At 41.8% G+C, this 17,361-nt stretch overlaps 1 protein-coding gene across 1 annotated transcript in view; it reads left to right on the top strand.

Annotated features, from left to right (window-relative positions):
- The window catches only part of cntln (centlein, centrosomal protein), a 92,452-nt gene extending 77,518 nt beyond the window's left edge, over positions 1 to 14,934 (top strand). The window contains exons 26-27 of the mRNA XM_006787076.3: positions 2,421 to 2,495; positions 14,113 to 14,934. Coding sequence (XP_006787139.2) covers positions 2,421 to 2,495; positions 14,113 to 14,223 — 186 coding nt within the window. The 3' untranslated portion in view covers positions 14,224 to 14,934. The remainder of the gene's footprint in view (positions 1 to 2,420; positions 2,496 to 14,112) is intronic.
- The last annotated feature ends 2,427 nt before the right edge of the window (positions 14,935 to 17,361 follow it).

Genomic DNA, 17,361 nt, shown 5'->3' with positions numbered 1-17,361 from the left:
TGCAAAGAAGACACATAAATAACGAAGATGGAGAAATGCTCAGTTCAGATGGACTGAGGTGAGCTGAAAAAAACTCTCAAAATCAAAATCTGAGCTAAAAACCGTCTGGCTTGTTATCACTCAAAAGCCAGCACCTTTGATTGTATGGGAGCACATTAGTGCAAATGGAATGGGGGGACTTGCACATCTGCAAAGAACCCATTATTACTAAACATTATCTACAAGTTTTGGAGTGCATATAACTGCTCTTGAACAAAGACTTTGCATGTTTTCAATGAGAAAATGCCAATCTAGTCAGTGATAAACCTGTCACCCATACAAAGCATTTAGCTCATTATGTATCAAGGAATTCCTTGAGCTTTAAACATCAATTTTAAAATCAGCATATCAGCAAAATGTCTAGGTGTTATTGTACTGATTCTGTTATATAATATGTAGGGCTTGAGTAACGTGTAAATCATACAGTTTATACAGCATCCCATCTTTAGCAATGTTGTTTTTCATTTATTAATTAATATCAATATTCACTTCTTTGCTTCTTCGCTACACATAATTAAATGAAACACACTTATTCCACGCATATTTACACACTGCTGTCATCCTCAACACTCTTACTGTCCACTATCCAGTTCGCTGTGTGCAACAGAGCCTCAGAAAGGCCCGAGCAGCTCCACGCTCCCTTGGCAACTTGTTGTGGAGTTAATGATCCAGATGTAATAAAGCTATAATTGCCAGGCCAGTTTGTTTTGCACCTGATATTGGATGGAGGGTCAGTGCTTTGTTATGTATTTATCAAGGGCCAGCAAGCGCCCACACATTTACACGCAAACACTTTCACACAGTGCATACATGCGTTTTACACACAATGTTCACTTATGTTGTGAGATGTTTTAAGACAGCACTCACAGAAGGCTTTTTTTTTTCTCAGTAATATAAACACACAAACACACACACTTGTTATGACCTTGCTTTCGATGTAGGTCTCTGTTTCCCAAGCATCATTCACTAATTAGGCAAAACAAGCACTATCACCAGAGACCTTATATAGGGTACCAAACAGCTGGGGATCAACAGGAAGAGATACAGACTGTTGTCATACATCCTGTGGTACGTCAATGCTCCCTGCCATCATGTCAAGGTTAGTGGGATAAAGTGTGCAGTGAAATGAAACATGTCCAGTACTAAAATATATCCTTCCAGTGCTTCCAGTAAGAAAAAATCAAGGCAAGCTGCTTTGTTAAAGGAAAGCCTTGATTATCGTGAATACATAATTAAACAAAGGGCGAGCAAATACAACGGTGAAAACATCCTTTAATATACAGATAGATTTTCTGTTATCTTCCATGGTTCAGGATTTTTGTATTTATTTGTCTAAATTTAGAGGATATTTGTAATTTAATTGTCTAGCAATGATGTCAAATGTAAGACCCAGTGGCCTTGATTGGCCCAGCAAAGACTTCAATCCAGCCTCCTTGATGGCTTTGGAAAATATAAAGGAGGACATACATTTTTGGACTTAACTGTATTTTTACAAGTTTTTTAGATTTTCCTGTTGATAAAGACCTCTCCCATAGCCCTTCATACTACACCAAAGTAGTTAAGTAATAAATAAAAAAATACATGATTAAAAAAGTATAAATACAGAAAAGCCTGGGCAGTCAGCTAGCAGAACTTCTGTAATTTGACACATTTATCAAGTAGAAAAACTGAAAAACGATTGAAATTGCATAGATTCCCTTTAGTCTTTGTATAATGTAATGTGCTTTATCAGTACACTGTACATAAAGCTGAATTTATGAAAGCTTTATTTAATTAATACTGTAATTACATTGAAAGAAGAAGTAAAAAGTGGACACATAGAATTAAGATAACTCCAACTCACATGAAACCGTTTTGTACCTGTAAGAGCCATTGTGTAACTGCAGGTTTTCAAACCCACACACACACGTACTCAGACTTTTCTCCTCCTGCTCTTCCTCTTGTATCCCTGCGAGCCAGCACAAGTCTCGTCACATCTTGTCCAGTGCCACTTTGGATTTAAAGTGAAGAGGAAGCATAGGAAGCTCAGGAGTACATGCTCATGGCCATGTAGTTCCTTTTCACCATGTTCATTAGCACTGCCACTCTCTTAGGTCTTTACACATGAGTAGTATGCAGAGGCATGCTGGGATACCTTGCAATAGTCTCCACAATGCTTCTTAAAGGTCCTAACTGGTGCAACTGGTGCTACATTTCTGTCCTTTGGCAACAAACGTGTTTCTTTGTAGAAACATTATACCTCAATAATGTCTGACGTGAGATTTTATACAAAATGTAAATATTCCTACAATTTAATGAAGGGTGTCGCTCAACACTTTTGATTCCTTGTCCTTTGATCTCTAAAAGAAAACATTGCTGAGAATCTCCTTTTGTGTTTATAGGGGACGGCAGATTGCTCAGAGTATCCCAGAGATCAGCAGTGGCTGGCCCATGTAAACCACATTCTCCAGCAGAAGGTCAGTCTCACCTACTTGCAGTAATGATCACATATCTTGTTGTTCCTGCACAGGCAGTGCAATAGTCACAAAATAATATATTTTTGTTTTAATGTGCAAAAACGCAAACGCTTGCTTTAGTCCCACTAAGATTTTAATTACCAGTCACACTTTAATCTCTTTACTTTATATAAGTAATTCGTGGATACTGCACAGTTACTACTGTGTTCGAATAAGTCATTACCTGCAGTCCAGGCAGGCCTATTTTCAGTATTGGTTGCACAGGGAATTAAAAAGACATTGCAGAAATGTACTTGCTAATATGGTCTAACATAACAAACAAGTGCATGATTTATTTCAACAGTAAGCCAATTATGTATTTTCCCAACCAAAGCAAGTTTGTTTTCCAGCCAGCTATCAATCCATTTCCTTAACCCCTTATCTAATTCATGATCACTAAGGGGCTGTATCCCAGCTGACACTGGGCAAGAGGTAGGGTAGTACTAGTAGTAATTATTTAGTTATTATTTGCAAGAGCTTGTTTTGTCAGTGGGGTTAGGTTAACTGGTGATTCAAAATTGCGCATAGGTGTGAATGTGAGTGAATGGGTGTGTGTGTGCGTTGGCAGTGTGATAAATTGGTGGCCTGTCCAGATGTACCCTGCCCCTCGTCCTATGGCGGTTCCAGCCCCCCGCCACCCTGAATAGGATGGCTGGATGGATGGACTGTGTCTCCATGTTCATGAGTTTCATGGATGGATCGGATGAGATGCCATACTGAAGCAGGAAATTCTATCAAATATATGTAATATCTGGTCCTAGCTTACTTTGTTACTATATAGTTGTTTGGGATAAATCAGCAGCAGCAGCAGTGAGAGGAAAAGGAAACAACAAATGCTCGTTTAAAGACACCCAAAGAGTGAGCAGGATGATTTCGCTGTAAAAATTCCTCTCTTCCAAACATCACAGAGTGTCATTTCAGTGCATTTATGCATCATAGTTTTTGCTTCATTTTTGTTTGTTTTTAATAAAAGCTATGTCAGATAATTAGAGATATCCAGGCCCTCAGGTGTGTCCAAACCTTTGGCTGGCACTGTATATGTTTTTGAACAATGAAGAAATCTATTTATTTATTTATTTATTGACTAAGGCATTTTATTTATTTATCTATGATTAAGTGGATGTTTTGGTGTCTACGTTACAGTTTGGTTTAGCCAAATGTGGCGTTGTTACTTGTCAGTCTTCAATGCTTGAAAAACAAAAATTGGCCACCAAATACAGTAAGTGGAGGATTTTGTTCCCACCCCAACGATCCTGCTCAGCCTCTGAAAAAAAAAAGACAATAATGCAAAAGATAAACAAAGAAAAGCAACTAGATTGTGGCTGTGTTGGAGTCTTTGTGTGCACACAGCCACTCATCTGTGAGTGCTCTGCTGGAGCTTTGCTCGAGTGCTGTCAACGTCTGCTCGCTGTGATATGTGTATGATTGAGAGTGTCGAGTATGTGTGTGTGTCTTGTCTGTGTTCTTGTCAGCGGCTGCCGCAGGCACTCATGCGTCGCCTCCGCACCACGACACACACCAGACACTGTTCTCTTGTTCCCCAGATCTTCTTCTGACCTTTCCACCTTCCTCTCCCCCTCCCACACTAACACACACACAACACTCTACTGAATCCATGTTTTTCCCTTCTAGCTGGACAGCTCTCAGTCCCTGTTCTCTCTCTCTGCCATCCTCCACTGTCCCGCATTCTTCACTCACTCTCTCTCTCTCTCTCTCTCTCTCTCTCTCTCGCTCTCTCTCTCTCTCTGGCTCAGACCCCGAGGCAGCTTGTTAGTGGGGAACTAAATATTGATTTGGCGGGCCTGTCGATGCCGGGAGAATGAGCTAGTGTCCACCAGAGACCTCGGCACCGGCAGCCTGCTATCGACGTTTTCCGTGGGCAGAACAGGGATGGTGGGGGGGGGCTGGAGTTGGTGTGCAGAGTGGAGGAGGAGAAAAGCGGAGTATGACAAGGCTGAGACTCGCCCCCAGGTCCCTGTGGGGACCACTGGGACCACCGCAGTCATCCCCCTTCACTGAAACAGACTTTTTCTATCCCCTTTCAAGTCCATCTTGTTCTGTTTTTTTTTTGTTTGTTTTTTTTGCTGTTTGTTTATTTATTTTTTTTCTTCTCGGCTCGATCATGCAGTTTCTTCTCGCTGTCTGGTTTTTAAAAGCATATTGTCATATTAAGTGGACACCAGGCTCTGTCTTTGCCTTTCTCTTTCATATTTCTATATTTTTGGGGCCGCCTGGTGGGACAGCTTGCATGTCAAAAGATCAGTGTTTTTTCATAAGCAGATCTCTTAATTTATGTGTTTAGACCGCTGTGATATTGGGCCTACACTAAGTGAAGGCTGCTGCAGAGAAGCCAACATTTTCTAGTGAGTGCATACACTTCAAGAACTCCAGTAAAGTACCCACTTGGTTTTTCGACTCTCTGTCATAGCTTATGAAAGGCTCACCAAGCAGAACATCTGTGAAGTGGAATGGCCTGGGCTGTCACCCTGTCTGTGACACTAATAACACACTCCCCTAATAGCGATATGATCTTACCCGGAGCAGTACTCATACACACTTCCTCGAATAAAAAGACACAGAGACAGAAATAGACCCAGTGAAAGGAAAGATGAGAGAGATCCATGTCCTTAACTGGCTGGCTGTCACCAGAAGAGGATGAGGATATGTCCATCTGTGTGTGTATGTGTGTGTGTGTGTGTGTGTGTATATTCGTGTGTGCACCACACTCACGACAGCCTCATCTTGTCACTGTCAGTGCTTAATGGAGCTGCCAGTGGGACAGCACTTTATTATCTCAGTGGCCCTGTCAATGGCAAACCCATCACTCATTCTGTGTGTGTGTGTGTGTCTGTTTGTATGTGTGTGTGTGTGTGTGTGTGTGTGGATACGAAGATAGGTATCTATGTGTGCGTCTTTGTCTGTGTGTGGGCCATTGTTTACAATCACTGTCATGCACTGCCACATGTCAACGTAACAAGAAAGAGAGGCGTTGGCAGTACGCTAACAAACTCTGTGTTGCAGACCTGATGATATGTGATGGTGTATGTGTTGAGGTTACTGCTCCCTTCATGCCATAGAAGTGCCATAGATTTCCGGAGCCCCCTCACCCCTGCCCCACATGTCCACTCAAAACAAAATGAAACATTGCGTTCATTTTCTCGTCTCTCACCTCCACTGGTGAGTTAATGAAATCAAACCCTGCGCCTCTCAGTAGAGAGCCACCGTAAGCGGCGCTCCATAGCCAGAATCAAGGGACGATGCTGTCTAATAATCATGAGCAGGCCAGGGGGTGTGCTATATGGCTCCACCTCAACCTACCATGAATAAGGCCAGCGGTGAAGATGGAGTGTCCATGTGGGCCATGGGGTCCAGGTACCGGCCCGGGGAAGCATTGATTTAATTGCCTTTGGTTTATTTGTGGAGTCCTAATTATTGACTGGAGGTAGAATTTAATGGACCAAGTCTTTATGAAGACAGGGAAATGACTGCCTTCTGCTGCTGGCCAATAATGAACAGGAGCAGCATGTGCATGCAAGCGTGTGCACATGCACGCAAGCACACACGTTCCCTCCAGATCATTTTTCAGACTCATTTTGTATACACACACACCTATCTGAAGCCTCATGACAGCATAATAACATTTAAAAAGTCATTGACTCTGTTGATTTCTTTATGAGAGGACAGTGGTTTGGTTTACTGGTATGGGGTGGCGCTGAGGGCCTGCTAATATTTACCTCACAATCACACCCAAGGGAGACGTACAAGCATCACTTCTTATCAGCCTCCGAGCTATAACAAGCAGGTGAACATTACATTAAGACAGTGGTAGAGACAAGCCAGACCAATCAGGACTGGACTTGTTATAAAACATCAAAGGCGTTTATGGATGGTCTCTAAGGCTGAAATAATTCCTGTAATTTCAAACCTGTATCAAACTTTCGGGAGGGTTTCCTGTAGCCTATTTCTACAGTGGTAAATAGCATTAAATAGCACTTTTTTCATGTCACTTCTTATAAAGGCTTCACACTATATTGGTATTTCTATGAGGTGTTACATCATTAACCCTTGGTTTTAAAAATATCTATGGCTCTGTTTCCATGCACTCTGAAACTTTTCTGTTGTTGGTGGTGCTGTGAGAGTGAGGAGCAGTGTGTTGTGTTGTGTGGCTCATTATGCCTCTGTAATGACAAGGAACAGCCCTGAGTCCCACACTTCTCTCTGAAGGAAAGTGGCTCTAATTAAGCTCCAATTAATGACTGAGCTAATTAAATCAGACACTCTTTTTGGTCCCTGTAAGTATGTTTGTATGTGTGTGGAGGGGACTTGAGTTGAGACTTTGTACTGTAAATGTGTCACTGAAACAGTGAAGGGGTTCCCAGGAGGAGACTAATATTATTGTTGTTAGTATCAGAGCGCTCTGTGAGTTTTCTGGCCTATTCAGCCTGCGTTTCAGATAAAAAGAAACTGCAGATGCAGCTTCTTGCTGATGTTCCTTAGCCATTAATGGGTTGGGTGATTAAAGCTGTTGAATTTGCACTACATGAACAACAAGTATTGGGCCACATCTCTTAATGTTTGAGTTCACGTGTTACCGAGCAAGTAGCCATACAGTCACGAAACATTTGTGAAAGAATGGGTCATTTTCAATAACATCTCAATCTCATTCTGTAACTGCACAGTTCCACAATTCTTCCGGCATTAACATCAGCACAAAACTGCGTGCCGGGAATTTTGTGGCATGGGATTCCATCATCATCATCATTTATTTATTTATATAGCACTTTAAAAACACACCTGGTAGACCAAAGTGCTGTACAATACTAATATGCACATAGTAATAAAACCAGACATAGCAATAAAATAAAAAAAATAAAAAAATATCAGTTACCCACAGAGTTAAAAGCCAGGGAATAAAAATAGGTTTTTAATAAAGACTTAAAAACTGGCACTGATGTAGCCTGTCTAATATGAAGAGGAAGGTTATTCCAAAGCATCGGCGCAGCAACAGAGAACGCTCGGTCTCCTCTAAGTTTCAGCCGTGACTTTGGGACCGAAAGCAGCAACTGCTCTGCTGACCGAAGGGAACGAGTGGGGACGTGGGGCTTCAACAAGTCAGACAAATAAAGAGGTGCCAGACTATTTAGAGATTTAAAAACCAATAAAAGGGTTTTAAAACGGATCCTGAATTTAATTGGAAGCCAGTGTAAAGAGGGCGTCCTCTAGGTCTAATTTGCAGATGGCTACTGCTTTTGTCCAGATAACAGAGCAGGGGTGTTGAACAGAAGGCCAGAACCTGCCTGGTTAAAGACTCCCATCTTGCCCCATGATGACTCAACAAAGAGTACATCGATGTAGAACTTTTAAATGCATTTTCATAACTTTTACAGTGGGTTCGTGGAAAAAATGAACTTTTCTTTGAATTAATAAAAATGTTATATTTTATAATTGTGGGACAGTCTGGGCAATGAAATGCCAGAACGTTTTCTGTAAGTTTGCATGTTTGTCATGTAGTTTCACTGGTCCAGCCCACTTAAGTACTCAATTTTAGTTAAAGTTGAGGGGCAAGGTGAAAAAAGATTTCTTGAAGCCTTTTGGTGCTTTAAATGTTACTGATTGTATCCAAGGGCGATTTAGTCTGCTGATGGGCACAGTAGACTAACGGGGCAGTTGTTCTGCTCATTTCTAACTGTACCCCTGTAGCTTGCATTATTTACAGTTTATCCTCTGTCTGAACGAAGGTATTTTAGTTCTTCTCCTATTAGGACAATTCTCCTTTAAGCCGGCTCTGTTTGACTGCCGCTGGTAATCTCAGGTACACACCAGAGCTGTGTACATGAGATGACCATATTAAAGATGACATCACACAAAGCCAATAGTAGAAATAATCTCTTTAGATAAGGATTCACAGCGATTATTCTTTCTCATTATTGAATAATAATGAGTCCACAATCGGTAATGGTGTATGTATGAAAGAAAATAAGTAAAAGCGTAATCAGGAACTTTTAAGTTAATATAGAAAAATTATCTACACTGAACTGATGGCTAGATGCGTTGCCTTCCCTCTGAACCCACACTAGAAGCTGGTAAGTCTTAGCAGCTTTTTATTTTGTGACAGCTTGCTGCCAGCACAGCCACTTTTCCTGACTGCAACTCCTTCCCAGTGCATTACCTTGACCGATGAGCCATAACTGTTACATAGCCATATTCTGGGTTCCTGAATTCCACCCAAAGGTTGCATCTGTTTTGTATGGATATCACCTTTCTATATTTATACCCCAATCATGCCTGAATCACCTCATTTTCACACCTAATGAGTATGAACCTGAAACAAAGACCGGGTGCTTTCCTATGTTTAATCTAGGGTGTATTTAGGTCAGATTCCTAACAAATGCATGTTGCGCTCTGAAATGATGTTTGCAAACAACGTATCAAGAAAAGGAGAGATTTTTAATTACAGTATTTGTGGCCCCAAGTGTCCAATTCCCTTTCATATCAGTCTCCAGTGGCCTAAAGGGGAGAAAAGCGAGGGATCTGCTATGCTGCTGGGGTAGGTAATTACGAAGGAGAGCAAGAGAATAGGCTCGTCGGTGCTTTAGTGATTTTCTTACCTGAGCCCCTCTTTGCAAATGTGACATATTCATTATTGGAGATAATCAAATGCAAGTACGGTGCCTTTGTGCTTTTTTTAATCTATTTATCATGTTGTTGTTGTTGTTATTCCCCCGTTTGATAAATTTGATTTTCAAACAAAAGTGAGAAGATCAGAGATCAAAGAGCTGTTTCCACCCCTCCTCTGTTATAAAACTACTGTAACTACTTCTCCCTTACCTTGACTAGTGGCCTAGATTGGAGATGACTCACTAGCCAGAGACAAAGATGTCCAGCAGGTTTCCCTACATACCCCAAGAAAGCCTATCATAGCACTCACTTCTTCATTTATTTATTTATTTATTTAACAGTCGGCTCATATCAGTAGTGTACACTGGCTTTATTATGTATAAACGTACAAACTGTATGAAAGTTTTGGTTTTTACAGCTGCCGATATGCACACTCCTTGAAGATTTTTCAAGGACCTAAATGTTGTTTGTATAGCAGAGTACTGGAGTTCAGTGGCAACATCTACATTATTAAATATACATGACTATTGCAGTTACATTGACAATAGCTCGTGAATAACTAAGAATCCTCCTTGCTAAGGTCCTCTTGTATTTCCTTTTAGGCTCTGCAAGCCTCTCCTCCCTCCACATTTCTATTCATTCAGATATCCAGCCATCTGACACAATCTCTGAAACCAAATTGGGCCCTTGGAAATAATTGTGTTAACCCATTCCGAGGGAGAAGACAAAAGAGGTGGAATGATTGATCTTTTATTTTTAAAAAAAAGTTTTTGTGTAATGCCACTACCAGACCAGCGTCGCTGGAGTGCGGAAACTTTGAGCTGCTTGTTGCCTTGAGGTGTGCCCCAGGCTATAGCATAGCAGTGTCATTTAATTGGCTCATAAAAACACCTTTTGCTTGCAGCCCCTGTCCTTGTCCACACACACTCACACACGTATACCCACACAAACTTGTCAGTGTCAGTGGCTTTGCACGTCAGTTCACTCCTGAAACATGTTCATGAAATCATACATAGACAAAAGGTCGGCTCTGCAGGGCCTGTTGAATAGTAATGGATGCGAGTTAGCATGGCTTAATGCTACAGTAGCTATTTTAGTGTTGCCAAAGGGGACAGGGCCTCTTGCAAAACAGCCGTTGTGTTGCTGGTGCTTGCTAGCTCTGCCAAAGGGGACAGGGGCCCAGCTAAATCAACTGTAGCATAACATTAGTGCCAGTTCTTAACACCGCCTTAAGCAGCCCAGGGGATCCAGCCAGAGCAGCTGCATCACAGCTTACCTCCAACCATCCTGCAGGGTATCAGTCCCGAGCTAATGTGGCAGTCAGATGAAAGAGAATGATAGTGCTGCTTGTCCCATTTGTGAGCACTTGTGTTTTCTTGTGTCAGAATCTGCTAGTGTAAGAAACAATCAAAATTAAGGCATTTTCATTGAAATTGAATATCAGCCAAGAGACAAATTTGCACAATACACACACACACTTCATTACATCAACACTCAAAGGGCTTAATCTGTTCCTTGAATTTCTCATGAGTTCAAATGGGTAATGCCTTGTTTTAAGGGATGATACCTGTGATGAGTGGCAGAAAGGTTCACGGTGTCCTTTGTTTTTTCTTTTTGTTCCTGTCTGAGAAAAGGACTGCCAAAAATAAGTTTTTAAAATGCCTTGAGGCGACTTTTGTTGTGATTTGGCGCTATATAAATAAAATTGAATTGAATTGAATTGAATTGAGTTTGTTGCATACATGCAGCATCTTTTTTAGGCCTAAATCTCACTTAATGTTAGGTTTATCTAGATCATGTTTACCTGTTAGTGTTGTTTACTCATATTCCCACATCGGGACTTTTAATGATCCAGTCTCCCACTTTGCTATCCCACAGAGCCCCGTGTTGTGGCTGTGTCTCTATTTTAGTGCGTTTGTTTGCATAGTTAGTGGCGCTAAGTGCAATTAGCTTATTAAGAAATGTGAGTGTGTGTGTGTGAAACAGAGAGAGTGAGCTCTCTCTGGAGGACAGAGGCAGAGGGAGATGTCTCAGCAGTTACTTCAGTGTAGTGGTTCTCTGAGGAGTTATGCTGTGTGTTTGAAGCATCCAGTGCTGCTGGAACTGACTCCCCAGTGCACACGTGCACAAGTGCACACTCACACACACTTTCTCACATACTTCCTGGCACATACGGCCTTGTGTTCCCTGATTCTTTTACCTTTAATGAAGAAGAGAAGGTGTCAAGGGGCAGGAGAACTGCGTGTCTGTGTATATTTGAGTTTCTAATGCGCACTCTCCAGCTGTATTTGAAACTGAGTACTAAAAGTTTTAAACTAGGTTTTTGTACCATTTTGGATCCCAGCATCATCTGCAAACTGTCACCATCTTGGTGACCACATATGGATCAGTGGGTGGGAGCTATCAGCTAATACTGACAGGCTTGGCTAGCAAATTTTATCCTTATACTGTATACTTGCAACACAGACACCTGAACATTAGACCAAAGTAACATACAAATAAAGTACTACACTTTAACTCAAAACTGAAGCACAGATATTGCTATTAAATTTGTTGTATAATTACTTTAAAATGCTCCAAAAAGCACAACACTGCAAGCACAGTGGCATGGCACAACATAGAGCCACGTTGACAGGACAACTCAGCTGTACATCTGCACATAATGGATAAAGGTCACTGTTAGGATGCCTGTATTCACATTTTGGACAGAGAAGACAGAGTTTGAAAGCAAAAGAGGCCATCGATGTCGGTGATGTAATGATGTAATCGATGTAATGAACATCATTCAACAGAGGTGGTGACTTACGACACCAGCTGTCAGCCACCTACAATGCAGTCTTGACATCCCTAACCAAGTATCTTAACCCCCACTCTCCTGTGTCAGGTGACCTCAATTTAAAAAAAAAAAAAAAAAAAACGGTGTCAAAGTTGTTTCACCCAAAACCTCTGGTGGTAATGACCCATGTCTTTCTTCACACTCATGATTAATAGTGGGTCAACAACCACCTCCTAAGGGACAACCCCCACTACGGATTAAATAGTTAAATGCTCTCCACCTTTAGGTTTTAGAACTGGAAAAGCTTCATGGATAACAGGTGAAAGGTCTTCTGCAAACTTCAAGAAGTCCAGTCACTTTACTTTTTAGCTCTTAAGACAGTAAAGAAGCCCAGTTTTTGAATGAGTTAGTAGATGTGACCTGTCAAACAGCTAGCAACTACAACTACCTATGTCAGCACTCACACACATTATAAGGAGTCTGAGTGCTGACATACCATCCATAGAGTTGTAACCAAGAGAAAAAAGTAAACAAATAAGGGTTTAACATGGGAATCAATGGAGCTGCACTTTGGCACCAGCCTCAAGTGGTGCTCAGAACAACCTCAACTTCATTTTTCAAACCTGGAGGTTTCTCTGTTACTGTTTGCTTAATCAAGATCATATTTTACAGTTTTTTCTTTTTCTTCTTTCTGCTTCTGTGTGTAGTTCGAGGGCTCTTGTTTTCACATTCTCTTTTATGAAATAATCACATCTGTCCTGTCCCCTTCTCACTTCATGCTATGGGACTTCGTAAATTGGTCAGGGAAATATCATGCTTCCCTTGCTTACAAAATGTGCCTATAAAAAGCATTGCATAACTTAAGGGGAATATGTATGGGTGAGCCGGTGCACATTCAAATCAAATCCTCCTGTCGATGAGGAAGAAAAACAAAATTACCCAGTACTCTGAGGAGGAACCTGCCAATTCTTTGTTTTCACATATATGAATTAATCAGCATCAGCTCTCATCCTTTCCTCTTCCTGGTATAGATTCAATCCAGTGACGCACACAAAAAGCAATACTTTAAATTTTTACCATTGGTGCTAATTATGCCTAGAGGCAAAATAAGGAAAAAATGGATAAAGCTTCTGGGAAAATGTATTGTCTCTTTAGACTCATGAAAACAAGATTGTGGGTGGTGTTTTTTTTTTTTACAGTTACAGGATAAAATTACTCTTTTAGAGCACTACTCACAAGAAACATTAATTCAGTTCATTTTTTTATGTAGCACCAAATCACAACAACAGTCACCTCCAGGGGCTTTATATTGTTAGGTAACAATCCTACTGTAATACAGAGAGAACCTCAACAATCATACAATCAGACCCCCTTTGAGCAAGCGATTGGCAACAGTGGGTTGGAAAAACTCTTTTAACAGAAAGAAACCTCCGGCAGAACCAGGCTCAGGGAGGGGCGGCCATCTGCCCTGACTGTTCAAGGAAAAATGACATTCCAAAAATTAAACCAATACCGGTTCGTCTCACAATTAGGCACTTTCTGTCACTCATACGTGTAGATATACAGATTTTTAACATGTGGTTTTATTGTTTGTTTATTGTTTATTGTAGTATTATGTTAAAAAATATATTATATTTCCAGAGAGTTTTTCCTGTCCACAGTGGACAGTCATGTATTGGGGAAAATGTTCAGGATCAATGTTGGGATACCATACCTCTGCTGGTGTGGACGGGAAAAAACAGCAGACCTGTTTAAGTTAACATGTGAATGTTTTTTACAGCTGGCTTGAAAAAAAAACATGAACTTTTGCCTAATACTCCGGTATCGTGCATTCTCACTGGTCAAAAATTGAAGTTTAATAAAAGTGAGCTGTGGGGTTGGGCTACTGCTGTGTAGGCTGCTTTGTGATTTACTTTATCTCAAAGTGGCTGTTCCCTGAGAAATTTCACAAATCCTGAGGCCCCGTTTTGGCTTCTCTTATTTCATAAAACAGCAAACAGGCTGCCAGGTGTAAAAAAAAAAAAAAAATATATATATATATATATATATATAGCTGGATAGATATATAAAAAAATCAGATTTTATTTTTTAATACTTGTGCTTTTGTGCGTGTTTTCCTCATTTTCTCTTCCCCTTCTACCGCCACCCCCACACCCTTTTTTCTGTGCTTCCCCTCCCCTGCAGATCCCCTCTGCCGGCCAGCTAATGGAGGCTGTGCGCGTGAAGATGAAGGAGAGGAAAGTGCTGACAGAAGAGCTGGCCACGCTCACAACACCAGTCAGCGAAAAAGCCTGACTCCCTGGGCTGAGGCTGGGAAAACTGTCATCCTCTTCTTTTCCTCCCTCCCTTCTTCTCTCCCTCCCCAGCTCCTACTCGGTGGGAGCCGGGCTGAGCCAAGCTGGGCCGGGGCAGCAGAACCAATATTTGTGAGAAAAGCGCTGTCGACTCACTCTGGGCCACTGGCTCAACGCAGCACCCCAGCTTTTGTAAATGAGCCCTCGACATCTGTGTTAGCACTCACTGCACTATGTCTATCAGACAGGGCCCTTTAGTGCCAAGCTAATTTACAGTGCAGCCACTCTCCTCCGCTCTCAACGCAGACCTGGGGTGATAAGGCAAATGCTTACTCTAATGTTTAAATTACACTTTTTGAAACTTTCTTTTACCCCTTTCCGTCTAATTTATTTGGCACCTCAAGAACTTTTAGGTTGCAGGGACTTGACCTACGCATGCCTAGTCGACACTTTAGGAAAGTCCAAAGCAAGAGAGAGCAGAATATTCACTGCAAGGAGCTCCAGAGTGCATTACCCTCAGATCCAGTTCAGTGATTGAAGCCTCATCTGTTTATGAAATGCACTGCAAGTATTTATTTCTGAAGGAGATTGTTAAAGCTTCTAATCTTTTATTTTGTTATGTAATTATATTAAGTATTGCTTGATTTTTTTACCATTTTGTTTAATAAACATTTACTTAATTTCCGAAATAAAAGCCCTTTTAACTTCTAAAGACTGCCTTTTTGTGATGGTCGCTGTCGTTTGCTTTGCTGTGCTCTCGTACTTTGCTTGTTCTGGCAGTTCAAAGGAGTGTCAGTCAGAGTGTGATGGTGACTGAGGATGCTCTGCTGGACTGCGGGGTTCTCGCACCTCTCTTATGATTGACAGCTGCCTGTTGGCATGGTTCCTGTCTGTAACAAGTGGCCCCTGCTGCTGACATCATTAGTAAGGGTCAGGATGAGCACACACACGCACACACACAGAGCCGTGGTGCACAAGAGGAGTGGTTCCATCCTTGACACAGCTACCTCCACTTCCTTTTATCTGTTTCCCTTGTCCTCCCTCTCTTATTATTCATTTTGAATATTAAACCACGATCCAGGTCTCTGTCCTTGAGTTTGCATCCCACTCAGGAGACCCACACGCCTCCTTTGAAATTGCTTCTTCTTTTCCCTTTTTTTTGAATAACCACTTTCCTCCTTTCTTTTTATTATGTGTAATAAACAGTGGCACGAAGGATCCTCCGTTCAAGAATTAAAAAGAAATAATTCCACTTTTTAATCCCCCCCCCCCCCCCCCCCCCCCACCAACCCCCCACCTCCTTCTCAAATATATGCTAATGATGTCGTTTTCCTTTATCTTTTTATAATAAAGGATTAGGCCAGGACTGTCTCTAGCTGCAACTCGGGGACCAATTTAGCTGGGATCCAGGAGAGACGAACCCTAGTGGTTAATTACCATTCATTAACATAGTTTGCATCTTTTCTTCTTCTCCAATACCCATGGGCAGGCTATTGTCAATATTTGTCCCATATAAATTTCTTCACTCTCTTTTCCTGTCACTGTCCTCCAGCGTAATGGAGCTAATGACAAACATTAATAACTCAGAGAAATCCGGTGGCACCGTGGGTAAAGAAAAGCAAAACATCACAGAGACCCCCTCCTGCATGGCCCCGCCCTACCCCTCCGCTGTCTGTCTCTATTTCTCCCTCTTCCTCGTAGCGTGTAATGCACAGTCAACATATTTGCTCACCGAAACCCGCCATCCGGCCTCGGCTGACGCGCTCGCACTATTTCTGTGACATATTCAAATGCGGGGCCCCTCAGCTGGTACTCCCTTGGGTTTAATTAACCTGGCCTTGCCTCTGACGCTCCCTCAGTGAAGATGTTAAAATGATCTTGAAAACACCCTTCAAATAACCACCACCCCCATCCAATGCGCACACACACGCTCATTTCTTCCACTAGGCGCTGTGTATGATTCATCTCCCCTTTTCTTTCTCCCTCCTCTGTGTAGGAATGGCGTGCCATACTCTTCTTCTCTTTCACTCTCTCCTTGTCTTCCACCCTTCTTTTCTTGTACAGCTCTCATTAAGAGAGGTTTCCTGTGGGAATTACTTTGATCAGTAGTTCCAAATGCAAAGTTTCTCTCCCTTCCCCTTTTATTCATTCCAACACAATCGCGGTGTCATTTTCACTCTATCTTTATCTCTTTCCCTCCCTGCTCTTTTTAAATCCAACTTTCATGTATATTTTCTTTCCACTGATTTCCTACAGGAGATCGTTCCTGGAGGGATAGAAGAGGGTTAGGGTTACAGGTTGGCTTTGGGGTTCATCGAGGATTTCTGTGCATGTGTGTTGTTTGTCCCAGGGCTGTCTTTCTGGTACTTTTAAGTTCCCTTTGTCTGGTGAGTCTGTGCCACTTGGGTGGGAAGGCGGGTAGACCTAAGTACAAAGAAAAGTAACGCGCAAACTGAGAATTTCTTCTGCCTCCATCTGATACACAATTAGTCCTTGCCGATCTCGTCAGCCAGCTGTGGAGCGAACAGAAAATAGCCTCTGGTGATTTCCTTTACTTCGCTGACACAGTTTCACACCCCAGCTATTGCTGCCAATACATCAGACTGCTTTGATTTTTGCCGGCACAGGCGCTTGGCACAGTCTAAAATAACAAGGTGCTTGTGACATACAGCCAAATGTGTTTTCAGCAAATGTATAATGCAGCATGTTTACAGTTGTTCATTGTGTTAGTCCTCCGTGTTTGATCCACAGAGAGATGGTTCAGTAATAAGGTAGATGGGGTTTACAGGACGTATGACACAAATCGCGCCACATCTCAGCCTAATAGTAATTTCTGTTAAAACTCGTCTTGTCAGTGTATCCATATATAATGTTCTTTTAATGTTGCATCATATGGCACTTTACAAAGAAGAAAAAGGAAAACATTCTCAGTGTGTCCTGATGCACGTGTGCTGTGTGTACAGCCTCATTGATCTTCACTTGAACAAGTCCCTTATCCTTCTCTTCTGTGCTCCAGACATGAAACAGCAGCAGATTATGGGTGGATGCGGCCCGCCGTGGGAAGCTAGGGAGCAGATAAAAAGGCAAGCCACTCCTGGGAATAAAGCTATGTTTTGATGCTGTGTGATGAAGCAGAGCC

Source organism: Neolamprologus brichardi, chromosome 6 (assembly GCF_056152115.1).
Source record: "Neolamprologus brichardi isolate AB-2024 chromosome 6, ASM5615211v1, whole genome shotgun sequence".
Taxonomy (NCBI): domain Eukaryota; kingdom Metazoa; phylum Chordata; class Actinopteri; order Cichliformes; family Cichlidae; genus Neolamprologus; species Neolamprologus brichardi.
Note: the sequence above shows the minus strand (reverse complement) of the source record. Positions and strands in the feature narration are given on the sequence as shown.